This window comes from Caenorhabditis elegans, chromosome I (assembly GCF_000002985.6).
Source record: "Caenorhabditis elegans chromosome I".
Taxonomy (NCBI): Eukaryota; Metazoa; Nematoda; class Chromadorea; order Rhabditida; family Rhabditidae; genus Caenorhabditis; species Caenorhabditis elegans.
This window is the reverse complement of record NC_003279.8, coordinates 10,685,595-10,698,574: the sequence shown is the minus strand read 5'-3', so window position 1 is coordinate 10,698,574 and position 12,980 is coordinate 10,685,595. Positions and strand designations below refer to the sequence as shown.

The window sequence follows — 12,980 nt, the reverse complement described above, 5'->3', positions numbered from 1 at the left end:
ACATTTTATTGGTTAGAAAAAATCAAACTTAACGACATATAAAACTTGACATTTACCACCACCTACAGCCGCACAGAACTCAAGACACTCAAAAATCCACACGGCCGTGGGGCGCAAGTGGGCTCGAATTAGCTTATTGGTGATTTTTAAATGAGATACATTTAGTGATTTAATATTTTGATTATATATTAAGAATACCCTTGATACAACAAAGCTTTTTACAAATAAGTTTTGAGATTGGTGTCCGGTGCCGGATGTGGCATCTTGTGAAAGTTGATAAAGTCAAAAAAAGTAAGCTCCCCCAAGTTTTGTAAATTTTCTTTCTTACCAGCTAACAATCCTTCATGTTGAAAATGCCCCTTAAAACTTTCGGTGGGAAATTGCTGGAAATAAATATTTTGCCGCGAAGTTCGAATTTTAATTTTTTTGAAATCATTTTGGCGGGATTTCAAAATTTAATTTATTGAAATCACTTTGGCGGGAATTCAAAATTTTAATTTTTCCAAAACATTTTGCCGGTAATTCAAACTTCAATTTATTGAAAACATTTTGAAGAGGTGTTGATATAGGAGTTAGTGGAGAATAATGTCAAGGTACTGTAGTGGTACTGTGGGGGGGGGGGCACTGTTGGCACACGGTAGGGACACTGTATTTTGCAAAACATCCCCTTCTGAGCTTCAGGTGAAGTATTGGTTTGGGAGTTCATGGGGGATAATGTGAAAGTACTGTAATGATACTGTAAGATTACATTTTTTCATGATGAGAAATTTTTGAGTGATTGAAGGTATGTGTGTCAAGTATTTTGAATGTCACCAGTCGGTGCCCGCGCCGTAGGCGCGGTCAACGGCTGGTATAATAATAATAATTTATTACGTTCTTGAAGAAGCGTGAAAAGAAAATAAAGATAATACAAACAAAGGTTCATGGTTAGAGGGTGGACTGGGAGATTGTGGGCATAGTGAAAGAGCATGAGAAGGAATAGGATTTAAAAATCAGCAGAAATAATAGGATTGTAGAGAATGAATTTTATTGATCAAGAGTAGATTTCGTTCGTTTCCTAACTTAGTTATCCTTTTTTAAGTTAGATATAAATTTGAGAAATGTCCGTTGGCTTACTGTTCAGTTAACAAAAAAATGCTTTCTAATTTCAGATCTACATCCGCTCCAAGAGAACTTCCTTTTACAACGCGTTCTAGTGTTGTCCGAGAAAGTAAAAAAGTTAGGTACTTTCAGATCTATTTTACCGTTTAACATTTTCAAAATCTATTTTTTATCGGTTGTCAGATGTCGTCCTTGCAGCGTTGTGAGCCCAAATAATTCATTTATTTCGGACGAGGTTTTATATTCCGGATCACTTATTGAGAGCTACTTGCCTACAGTCCTACTATATAGACGCCTTGTGAAAGAATTTTGAACTGCTTCGATGGCTTTACTGCTTTGGTGAGCTATATGTGTGGTACACATTATTTAGGTAAGATTTTTAAGGTTGCAACGGTGTGCGCAGTTGGTATAAAGTTTTCAAAATTATTTCTGGACCCTCCGACCAGTTCGCAATAAAAGTTGCCACCCACATTTTATGTGCCCGAAAATGTGTTAAAAAGGGGTGTAGGTGCCCTTCCTTTCGTTTTGTAGAGCCTGGAAGGAATGGAATTTGGTACGAGATGACATAAATTCAGAGCAATTCTGAAAATTTAAAAGTTACAGTGGAAGTTATGAGAAAGAGAAAGAAAGCAGATACTCTGAAAACATTTCAAATTGGTCTTTTTTTAAATCTAATTCAATGTGGTCCTCTGCCTTTAAATTTATTATAAGATCCCTCCTCTCTCAAATGACAGAGGTTTCTAATGCTCCCATGAATAAAACAGAACAATCGATTTAATCAAGTTTCAATGCAATGAAATTTGACAAAAAAAAAGAAAAAGAAACAGAGAAAATAAAAACAATACACCGGTATTTTCGAATCGTGCGACAAAGTTGACCTACGTCGTATGTACAGAAAAATAATTTAATTCCATCGAATTTTTGTGAAACTGCCAACTGATAATATTGAGTTAATAATTTTACTAATATATCCCTATTGAGGTTTCAAAGTTGAAAACGATATTGGTGGAGGTGGTTCAATAATTGAAGTTAATGTCTTATTAAGATGTAAATGAGTTGTATTCCCAGCATCTCCATAAATGAATGCAGGTCTCATATCGACTATAGTTGTTACTGCTCCAACAATTAAAACAATTAATAATCCGAGAAGAATTGCAGTATAAATTGGAACGCATGAAAATGGAGGACGTGGATGGAAATCGGTTCGTTGAGCAGGCTTCTTCTTTGGCTTCTTCGCTGTTACAGCACATTCGAGATCTGGAAAAATTGGGAAGTTTTTGCTGTGCTCTTAATTCGCAAAGTAACTTTCTTTAGTAGTGATTTTTAAGTGGAAAACATTTTCAAATGTGTGAAGCTTAACGACAAACTACTAAAGCTCTCTTTTGTTAATTGTTCTAAAAAATATTTTTTACTAATTGCACGTGGTGTCAGACTGTACGGTTAGATCTACAAAAATGCGGGAATTTTTTCCCCAAAAAATGTGACGTCAGCACGTTCATGCGAAATAAGTTGAGAGCTCTGCCTTTAAATTCCCGCAATTATCGTGAATCTACGTAGATCAAACCGACATGGGACACTGTGACACCACGTTTGATAGGTAGAACATCTCCAGTGAAAAACACTTTTAAGAACGTACATGACTAAATATATCATGACTTTTTCAAAAAAATTTTAATTTTTTTAAAATTTTCTGATAAAAGTGCAGAAAATTTTTATGGGAAAAATTAAATATTTTCTTCTTTTTAAAAACTCCCTTCAAGTGCATTGATAAGTAATATTTTGGAAGATGATACGTTTTTTTCCAAAATTATTTTTTTAAAAACCTAATTTAAAAATCGTTTCTCGATATTTTGAAAAATTGAAAACCCAAAATCTTAAGCTTTTAAAATTAAATAAACCATAAACTTGCAGATACCAAATAAGTAAAAGTCGTGGTGAAATTTTTCTAAAATTTAAACTAAAATTTTTTTTTACTAAATTTTCTTCTCACTTGTTTTTTTTCAGACAATTTTTTTCCAATTTCCTCAACTATTTGAAGTAAAATAATTTCAGAATTGATTTTCAAAAGTATGTCGTAATTTGAAAATGTACCTGTTTCGCCACTCATTTCTTGAGATAATTGGCTATTTCCAAATAAAAAGTGTAGAAATAGTAAAGCAATATACATAGATCACGTGAATTTTTCAAGAAGCAAAAAACAAAAAGTCGAGACTTTGTATGTTCATTTGAACATTGACTAACTGACACAAACAGAGAGAATGAATTTTGTTTTGAGGTTTCTTCACTCACACTTTTCTGTCGAGAATTTAATTTTGAAATACTCTGACTTGTGGTTGAAATTGTATTTTTGGCAGAGATTAAGAGTACCTTCAATTTTTGTGGTGGTCTGACTGACCTGGATATTCGGATTTTTAGAATTCAGTAGTTTGATTTGATAGTCAAAAAGTTTATAAATAGATTGTAAAATTACATATTATCAAATTAAGCTATTTTTTTCGAAAATTTTTTTTTTTTAAATTTGTGAAAGCTATTGTTGAAGACAAAATTCAATAAGCTGACCAACGTAGGAAATCTTTTAAAATAAATTTCCTGCTCAACTGAGGAACAGATGAAAACTTAAGCTAATAGTGAGGGGCCACACAAACTGAAAAATCACGGAAATCAGAAAGCAGTGCATTCGGAAAAACAATTGAAGTTATTTCAAAGAGCCATACAGTTTTGATGGGTCCCGCCGTTTTATTTATTAAACTTTTCCAAAATTTAAAAGTTTTTAACGTTGAGACGGTTCAACAAGCAAGAGCTGTGTACCGGACAGTAAATTGTCGGTATTTTGATAAAAAATTTTCCAAATGACGAAGGCTATATAGTAACCGGCAGAAAATCAAAATTTGGCCAATGTGAATAGACCTAGAGTTAGGCAAAAAAATTTCGAAAATTATGAATGCGAGGAAGGAAATTTAGCGAGATTTTTGTTATTCAGAAGACTACAAAATGACCAAAAATGTGATAAAGGTAGAGTAGCGCCAATGAAGAAAGTGTTTAAAACTACTCCTATGGTGTAAAAATGACCGATTATCATAATAAAATGTGTCAACTAGTTTTTGAAATTTTGTTATTTACAGTCAAAAAGTGACAATAACTAAGTTTTTGTCACTCATATATGTGGAAGACGACAAAAAATGTTTCCCACATTCTTTATACTGTAACTTTATTTGTTTTAATTATTCGTATTAAAACAATATAGGGGTCGGAATATGGGGCATTACTTTGGATTTCCTCAAAAGCTCGTATTTTTCAAAATTTTGGCAATATGCCAAAACTTTGACCGGAAATTATGAGAAATCTAAAGTTTTTGGAGTGTTTTATTATGATACTCTGTCGTTTTGGTTCATTATAAGTGCATTTAGACAAAATCCCCACTGGCGCTACTACACCTTTAACAAACTCTATTATAACTAATCCTAATTTTTTATAATTTGAAAGGATCTCTTTTTTGTGGCGCTTTATATATTTGTCATTTGAAGCAACTTAAATCAAAATAGTCAACTTTGAAAATGTTTCAAAAAGCAGTTCACACGAGATGACAAGCAGTGTTGGTTACTAACCTGCTTCAACAATACACTGTCGACTGCTCGACGGTGCAATTGTTGAGTTCAACTCATCGATTTCAAACACAGCTGAATCCGATTCCATCATTTTTGAATCTTTCTCCGAATCCTTACTTTGAAATCTTGCAGATTTTACTGATTCTTCAACTTTTCCGTCTTCTTCTTCTTGTGGTTTTTCCTTTGGATTTTGATTTATATCTTTATCACTTGACGTCTTGTGCATTAGAGGTATGATTCTGAAAAAATTTTGAACAGGGAAGAAAAAAGAGGAAATCAATATAAAGAAAAGAGGAAATCGAAACGATTTCTCTCATATTTATGCGCTTTTTTTGATCGCGGGTCTTTTATAGTTTATGAGACGAAAACGGCCCGATATTCTTTAGTTTTTTGTTAGTTTGAATCTCAAAAATTTTACAATTGTATGTAGGTAAATGTACCTGCCTACCTACCTACCGCCTGATTCTAAAACTTTCAAGTTTCTCATGATCAATTTCAATAAGTTTATCGAAAGTTACTTGAACCTTGAATTGGGCTTGAAGATCTAGCAAAAAGTCTGCTTTGTATTTTTCCAAAAAATGTAAAATTTGTTGGTTGAAAAGTATTATTTTTAGGAATTTGAAAAATTAGAAATAATCGTGAAAATATTTGAAAAACTGAAATTTTTTGAAAACCTTTTCAAAATTAAATTCGAATTGGTGAGAAGATTTAAAAAACTGCAAGTATTAAATCAAATCCTTAAATTTCTTTTTTTTTTGTTCTTGTAAATTTTCCGATTCAATTTTCTGTCAAAAACATCAGAGAAATCAAAAAAAATATTTAAAAAAAACGATTCACTCTTCCCAATCGTGACTGATGAAGTGTGTCTCTGTAGTAGTATTCGATGTTTTATTTACTCAATAAATATTTTGAGAACACTCGTGAAAAAGAAACGAAAATTTTGAATTCTAGACTGTAATATAATTTATTGTACAACTGATAAATTCTATCATAAGCAACAAAACAACTGAAAAAAAACAGGAATTCAAAGTGACGACTACATTTCAAAATTCGTGAGACCGTTTAGAGTACACAAAATTTGGACGAGGGTAGAACCATCTGCCAATTTGATGAATGGGGGGATTTGGAGATTTAGAGATTTAGGGTATATCAGGTACACATAAATAAAATGTAAAAAATTTTGAATTAAAAATGTTTAAAAATCATTTCTTATGAATAAATATGCTCAATGACAAAATAGGGAAAAGTACCCGAAATACTAAACCGGCCAAACTTTCCTACCTGCCTACCTGCCTGCCTACGTACCTCAGAATCTGAGCGTGAGCGCATATATTGGCAAATCTATTTTTCGAATTTCAATTAAGCACTCCTGTAGGCACCCTCAGAGGCACGGACTAGCTTCAGAGTGTTCTATTTTTGTTTAGGTTTTTAAACACCAAAATTAAAATTTTTGTAATTTTTCAGAAGGGATTTTTTTTCAGGGCGATAGGCGGGTGGGTGTGGGTCGCACCTAGTTTTCAAAATTAGTTTTAATATAGAAAAAAAACAAATAAAATGTCGAAATTTTAACCTTTTTGTTTCTCTCTGTTTTACAGAGGATTCAGAACCAGCAGTACGTTAGAGAATGTCACTTGACCCAGTGAAAAACATTTCGAAAAAATAAAATATAGAGTTACCAGTAGTAGTAGTTCCCAAGTGTTTTCAAAACTTGGACACCCAAAAATGGCTAGCAAAAATACATTGTTTCTGTGGAACCGAAGAAGAGAAAATATGACGAAAATGGATGTGTTGGTTGTTGGGAGAAATAGAGATGATTCTGAAGTGGAAGTGGTCAAAGAGAAATAGCTTGTGAATCAGAGAGCCGCAGAGAATCAGGAGAAGATTTTGAGAATGAAACTGGTTTTGAGGGGACCGATGTGTTGAGAGAAAGAGAGATGAAAGACAGGAGTGACGAACTTTTTTGTTTTCTTTTGTTCATTCGGATCTGATTAAATATTCAGTTATGGATAGGCACATAGTCAGGCCTACGTGCCTGCCTACTAATCATTTTCTGCATTTTTTGGCGTGGGCAGTGATAAGATTTATGGAAGTTGAAGTAACTGTAAGAAATTTTGAAGAATTCTGTTCTTCTTAAAGCAGCCTCGAAGGCAGGCAGGGATTTTGTGAATGCCTACAATTTTTCCTACAACATTCTTTTCCTACAACGGAAGCATACAATAAACTACAACGACACTTTTAGATTTTCGGGTTTTAGAAAAAAAAGAAGTTCATAAATCGTAAGAAGAACATTTCCCTTGGGAATGATAAAATCATCTAAATTTGGGCATTTTTCGGTAGAACAAACCCCTTATCAAATCAAAAAGTGAACAATTTGTTTTAAGAATTTTTCAAATATCGAACTACATAGTTTGGTGAATCATTTTTAATTTGGATTTTGTTAAGAAAACAAAATGAATTAATACCTGCATTTTAGTCTCCTTAAAATCCGCATTAGCAGACGGAATATAGCTTGAAGGCAAATAACAAAATAAGAATATTCAACACAGAAAAAGAATTCAGAAAAAGTGGCTGAAATTTTCTCGCGTTTTCAGATGTTTGTTATTCAAGAAATACGAGCTATTTGGCAGTATTATTGATGTAAAAGGAGAAATTAATGCTAATTTGAAAGGGAGAGAAAATATAGAAACATATGGAATAAAAGATTTTAAACATGAGCTCAAAAATGACACGTAAAAACAAGTCTAATCTTAACATTTTTCGAGCTCGGCAAATTCGGCAAACTTGCCGAGCTCAGCAAACGGTAAATTCGGCAAACTTGCCGAGCTCAGCAAACTGCAAATTAAGTAAAAGCATTTCAACATGCGCGCCTTTTAGGGTTATTCAAGTGCATTTCTGTTCTTTTTGCACCATTTTTTTGTCCATCTTTCCCCTAAATTTATCGCTTTTCCCATACTTTTTCCATAAATAAAAACAGTTTGTATGAGGAAGCAAAAATAAGAAAATATTGGTGAAAGGCATTAGTAGCTAGGCGGCCATACATTTTTTAAAGCTAAATGATTAGTATATATGATCGCGAAAATCACAAAAATGGTGTTTTCTCACTTGAGCGTATTTTTGAGAATTCCCACAAGCTTCTTCTTCAGTGGTTTCTCCTCATTTTGAGTTGGAGCAGTGAATTCAGCTGTAAGATGTCCAAAATCTCCAGATGTTTTTCCGGCGACAGAAGGTGCAATTGTTAGGATTCCCGAGAATTGTGAAGAACTGAAAATATTTATAATTATTCAAAAAAAAATTTTTTAATCGGAAAGTAGTCATCAATATGCGTCACATTTTACGACCATTTTTGCTCTCAAAATTCAGATTTGGAATATGTAAATTTTGAAATCTCCAGAACAACAGAATATAATAAATAGGAAGCATATCACTTAGTAAATTCAATTTTTTAAAGAAAAAAAAATGAAATCAAGAAGAGGCTGAGTCAGAGTCTAGGAACATACAAACACTACCAAACCTAGTCACTCTGTAAATATTTAGAAACATTTATTTGCAGGTTTAGGCAAACGATAGTGAGCGGTTTTTTGAATTCCTTTCAATACTGGAAACCCGAGAAAAAGTTACAAGTTTTAGCATTGGGTCTCGCCACGAAATGTTATGAATTCACAAATAGTTTAAATGTACTTAACTTCATCTTCAGGCACAAATATGCGTGCCTCCGAGATAGGCGTACCCCTGAGTTAGACCTGAGAAGCATTTTGTGTGCCTGCCTGAGTGCCTGCAAGGTAGGCCTGCAAGACATTTTTTTTTCTAATATTCTGGTGCCTACAAGATAATCATTGGTATTATCCAACGCGCCTAACTGCGTGCCTACATGACCTAAAATAATTTCAAGTGTCTGCGTTGGTGCCTACAAGGTATGCCTGAGAGGTGTCCAGCATGCCTACTTGCGGGGCTACGGGGTAGACCTAAGAAACGTCCTGAATACCTAAGAAGTCTGGTAACCTCGAAGTCCTCCAACATATTATGCGACATGAATGCCTGTCTACAAAACAAGCTCTTTCGCCTACTTGTGTACCTAGGCCCGTCTGCCTACTAGGGAAACATATTTATTCCTACGTGGAGGGTTTGAATCAAAACATAAAAAAGTAAATATATTATCAGCCGATAAAATGTCAATGAACAATACAAATAAAAATCACAAACTAAATATGGAAATCGACATAAAAATTCCCGAAATAACCAATTCACTATTGACACATCTTTGAAGGTTATATTTTTGCATAATCCTTTCAAATAATCGTGTTTTATATTTCGAAACACTTTTTACTGATGACGTCACCTACGGGAAACCCTTACACACACACATAAAAAAACAAGTGACCTGGAAGAAAATAGTAATTTATTGAGAAATTGAGTCAGCTGGGAGGAAAAACAAATAAAATACGGGAACACAGGGTAAGCGGGTCTCGTTTCTATGGTGATATTTGGATGCAAATTGGGAAGTATCTTCTTTCTTTGTGGAAACAAATTTGAATGGGAGGATACTGAAGATTAAGTGGGGATTATAGGATAAAAGTGTTGAGATATATATATAGAAAATTGATGTACCCGGGATGTACGAAAAGGATCAAACCGAAAAGTAATTTGTTGCAATTATTTGTTTTTGTTGAAATATCTTAAGCAAAACAAAAGATCGGTTTTCGCTGCGATTTTCCCCCAAAATCAAGACATCGGGTCTTGGCACGATCGACGCTTTTCATCTACAGTAGCCATTTTCTGGATACTTTTTTCTTTAAAATGTTTTTCTTTGGAAAATTTATCGAAAAAATAACGAAAAAAGTTTCAAGAGAATTTTTGAAAAATAAAAGAAATGGAATTGACCGTGGGCAGGGTACGGTAGCAGCAAAAAAGAAAAAGATTAAATTTTGAAAAATGAGAAAAAAAAATCAATTTACCTTCTCGTAATTCCCTCATCCATGTAATCGAAAATGTCCGATCCGTCTTCGCTGTTAGTTTCTGGAATTCTTTAGATAAAGACGCCCGAAACCGCACAAAAACTAAAAAATTTTCTGTGAAAAATTTTCCACAAAAAAACTTCAGCCAAAAAATGTTTACTTCAATACAGATTAGCGGGGGTCATGTGCAATAATATTTGGTGTTTACATTGTCTCGTACATCTTATTTTTAAGCACGAAAATTTTGAATTCAAAAGTTTTCAGGAATTTATTCTGAAAAATGAGAAATTTGGCAGAAAAACTTCAAGGGAGGACGAATTTAGTGGATTGGTCTTGCCGCGCGTTATGAAAAATATTTTGTGTATGCGCCTTTAAATTTACAGTAGGAAGTTACTCTAGGAAGTTATCGAATTTTTAAGTGCATTTTTTTAATTTACTGGTTTAATCCTGGGAGTAACTAGAGAAAGAAAAACAAAAATAAGAATTCAAGATTTAAAAAAAATTTCGAGACCATAAATACTCACTTCTCAAACTTGCTCTGAAATTTTTAGGAATCCCATCGAATGATCCAGTTTTTGGTAACATTTTTACACGATTGAAAGAGCTCAACGCTTCTCAAAACAGTAGAGTGACCGAAGTAATGGTCAGTGCTCTGAGACTTAAGCTCAATGAGCTCCTCCTCGGACGAAAAGTTTGCTCGAAAAGTGTCCAATGCTGCTGGTCACTTTGCTTTTCGTGTTCGCAAATAAAAAGTCATATCTGCGTCTCTCGATTTTCTTCACTCTTCCCTTATGTTGTACTTTTTCTTCCCAATAACACTTCCGTTTTGGACACAAAAACTATGCATAAGTGAGATGTGGCTTTATAAAACAAAATAACTTGTAGATGTACAAAAGATTAGAGAATCACATCATGAGGAAATATGAGAACAGATCGATTTGAATGGAAATTAATTTAAATTGAGGGATAATTGATAGAGATTCATTTGATGGCTTCAGTCTTCGAATTGACTTATCTTCTTCATGTAGGCACGTAGAGCGTCGGTTTCTTTTTTCATTCTCAAAAGTTGTTCAGATGATTTGTGATTCTAGAATTAAAAATAATAATAGAAACGCTGAATGTTTTCAGATAACAAAAAGCATTTCTCAGCTTCAAAATCTCCCCTATCTCACCGATTTAGTGTGCTGCCCCGGTTGGCACTTCCTCTGGAGCTCATCTCGCTCGGCTTGCATCTGCTCCAACGACTTCAGGTCACTATTTGCACAATCTGAATTTAAATTAATTAATTAATTATTATTATAAAACCAGAAAAGTTCCGAAAACCCACCGAATTCCAGTTCTTCTTTCTCGATTCTCAATTGTGCTATCTTTTTGCGATTCGTCTCGATTTGCTGCTCTTCGATGAGAACTTGAGCGAGTAGACGTTCGACTTGTGCATCTTTTCCTAGCAAACTATTCTCGAGGAATTGCTCAGCGTCTTTGAGAGCTTCGAGTGAGATTGCTTGTGTGTACAGCTCGAGGAGGCCTTCATTATGATTTGGATTCATTTTAGTACTGAAAATAAGTTTGAATTTTGTTTGAAAGCAGATTTTTATATTAAAAAAGCAATTTCAAGAAGAAAACAAGCGATAAATGCAAAATACGTCTTCAAAAAAAAAAGATAAACGCGCCAAAATAATAAATCGCTGTGAAAGTGCGCCGCAGTGTTGCGACGAAGACCACGCCCACATTCCCGTGCCGCACATTTTGCCCGACTTATCAATTTCTATTCTGTTTGCAAGTTTTTTTTTCCTCAACGAAATTATCGATTTTTATAATTTATTCGGTTTTTTATCGAATTTATATTCATTATTTTCAGGTAAAATGGCCACTGGAGCAGAGTTTCGGCAGGATATGCCTCCAAAAGGAGGCTATCGTGCATTCAACTTCCATCGCACTTTTCCGAAGCTTGTCTGGAGTCGTGAGTTGTTTTTTTTTGCTTTAAAATATTACTCGAAATGAAACAACGCAAAACGCCGAAAAAATTGAGAAGAATGCTGTGAAATACAGAATAAATATTTTGAAAAACGATTCTCAAGAAACTTTAAAGAATAAAAAGGCTTAGACGCTATTTATAAAAATAAAGCTGTTTGTCTTGAGCAATAAAATATAAATGACAGAGAACGTTTTTAGCATAATATTTTGGGATCAGTTTGCTATTTTGCTGTAATTTTTGATATTTCACACTATTTTCTATAAATAATATAACGCGAAGAATAAATACATTTTTATCAAATTTATTGTTGAAACAGTATTCTATTTTTAAGTTTCTGTCTATCAAATTTTGATTCAAAACACAAAACTTTCTTAAAATCAATCACAAATTTAAGCTGGAACCGTCGTCGCCGCCATTTTCGGAGCTACTGCCTACGGAGTCTATGCTGCTCTTGAAGGAAAGAAGAAGGACATGTAAGATAACTAGTGAATTTATCTCCAAAAATATCAAGTTTACAGCACTGAAAAGTTCGAAGATGTTGACATCAACAACGCAATGGAGCCGTTCTTGACTGCCGAGCGTGACAGATATTGGCTCAAATTGTTGGCCAAGAATCGTGCTCTGGAAGAGGAAATTATGAAGGATGTTCCAGGATGGAAGACTGGAACCTGGTACGGAGAGCCAGTGTACTTTACTCTCGGAGACAAGTGGTGGGATCCAACTGCTACTGAGGTAAAAAATTTATAACAATTCTGGAGCTTATCATATTTTTTAGGTATTCGTTCACTCAAGGGGATCAAATGAAACCCGTGATCATCTTTGGCGCCAACACTCTGAGTACGCTGGACCGAAATTCTACGATAATTGGTTCCCACAATGGATGTCCAAGTGGTTCTGGTAAATACCATTCATCTGGATGGATTGGCAAACTAATCTTCGAGTTCGTGTCCTGCTCTAGGCCCCTATCAATAAAACATCATTTTCTTTTTTTTTTTGTTTTCATTTTTAGACTGTTAGTTTTCGAAAATGAACGACAGGCCTTTGGTTTTTAAAAGTCGTGTTTGTGTATTGTTTTTCTCTTCTGGAATTTTATGAAATGAAGATGTAAATTTACGATAAAATTTCAAATGAAACGTTTCTTTTCAGAAATTTCATGTAAATAAATAGAGAAAAATGTACCGTAGTTGTTTCAAACTTAAAGGCGCAGGAACAAAAATTGAGCGGTGGGTCTCGCACCGAAAGTGTGAACTACGGTGTATCGTTCGCGCGGCCAACTCATTTTTGGTTTCACCTCAACCGTTATCGGATTTTTATTTGTTTTTCTGAACGTTCTATATTTTTCCTGTA

The 12,980-nt window shown here is 34.1% G+C and overlaps 4 protein-coding genes across 5 annotated transcripts; 1 reads left to right on the top strand and 3 right to left on the bottom strand.

Moving 5' to 3' along the window:
* Positions 1 to 1,791: 1,791 nt before the first annotated feature.
* Positions 1,792 to 7,230, bottom strand: C34B2.11 (uncharacterized protein). The gene is made up of 3 exons (NM_060401.4): positions 7,169 to 7,230; positions 4,707 to 4,945; positions 1,792 to 2,358 (listed from the first exon to the last, which is right to left on the bottom strand). Exons 1-3 carry the CDS (start codon positions 7,195 to 7,197, stop codon positions 2,075 to 2,077), a joined length of 552 nt encoding a protein of 183 aa, NP_492802.1. The 5' UTR covers positions 7,198 to 7,230; the 3' UTR covers positions 1,792 to 2,074.
* A 574-nt stretch (positions 7,231 to 7,804) lies between these two features.
* On the bottom strand, positions 7,805 to 10,243 carry tag-272 (the record flags this gene model as incomplete). Of its 2 annotated transcripts, none has more annotated exons than NM_001264537.3 (3): positions 7,805 to 7,967; positions 9,659 to 9,719; positions 10,183 to 10,243. In NM_001264537.3, 3 exons carry the CDS (start codon positions 10,241 to 10,243, stop codon positions 7,805 to 7,807), a joined length of 285 nt encoding a protein of 94 aa, NP_001251466.1. The 2 variants fall into 2 exon arrangements, with proteins under 2 accessions (NP_001251466.1, NP_001251467.1); NM_001264538.1 differs by lacking the exon at positions 7,805 to 7,967 and adding an exon at positions 9,103 to 9,247.
* A 272-nt stretch (positions 10,244 to 10,515) lies between these two features.
* On the bottom strand, positions 10,516 to 11,212 carry kbp-5 (KNL (kinetochore null) Binding Protein). Its single transcript, NM_060399.7, has 3 exons — positions 10,986 to 11,212; positions 10,831 to 10,925; positions 10,516 to 10,745 (listed from the first exon to the last, which is right to left on the bottom strand). The coding sequence occupies exons 1-3, from the start codon at positions 11,203 to 11,205 to the stop codon at positions 10,653 to 10,655; spliced, it is 408 nt and encodes a 135-aa protein (NP_492800.1). The 5' UTR covers positions 11,206 to 11,212; the 3' UTR covers positions 10,516 to 10,652.
* A 304-nt stretch (positions 11,213 to 11,516) lies between these two features.
* Positions 11,517 to 12,750, top strand: ndua-13 (NADH dehydrogenase [ubiquinone] 1 alpha subcomplex subunit 13). The gene is made up of 4 exons (NM_060398.5): positions 11,517 to 11,618; positions 12,028 to 12,106; positions 12,152 to 12,365; positions 12,409 to 12,750. The coding sequence occupies exons 1-4, from the start codon at positions 11,522 to 11,524 to the stop codon at positions 12,532 to 12,534; spliced, it is 516 nt and encodes a 171-aa protein (NP_492799.1). The 5' UTR covers positions 11,517 to 11,521; the 3' UTR covers positions 12,535 to 12,750.
* Positions 12,751 to 12,980: the final 230 nt, after the last annotated feature.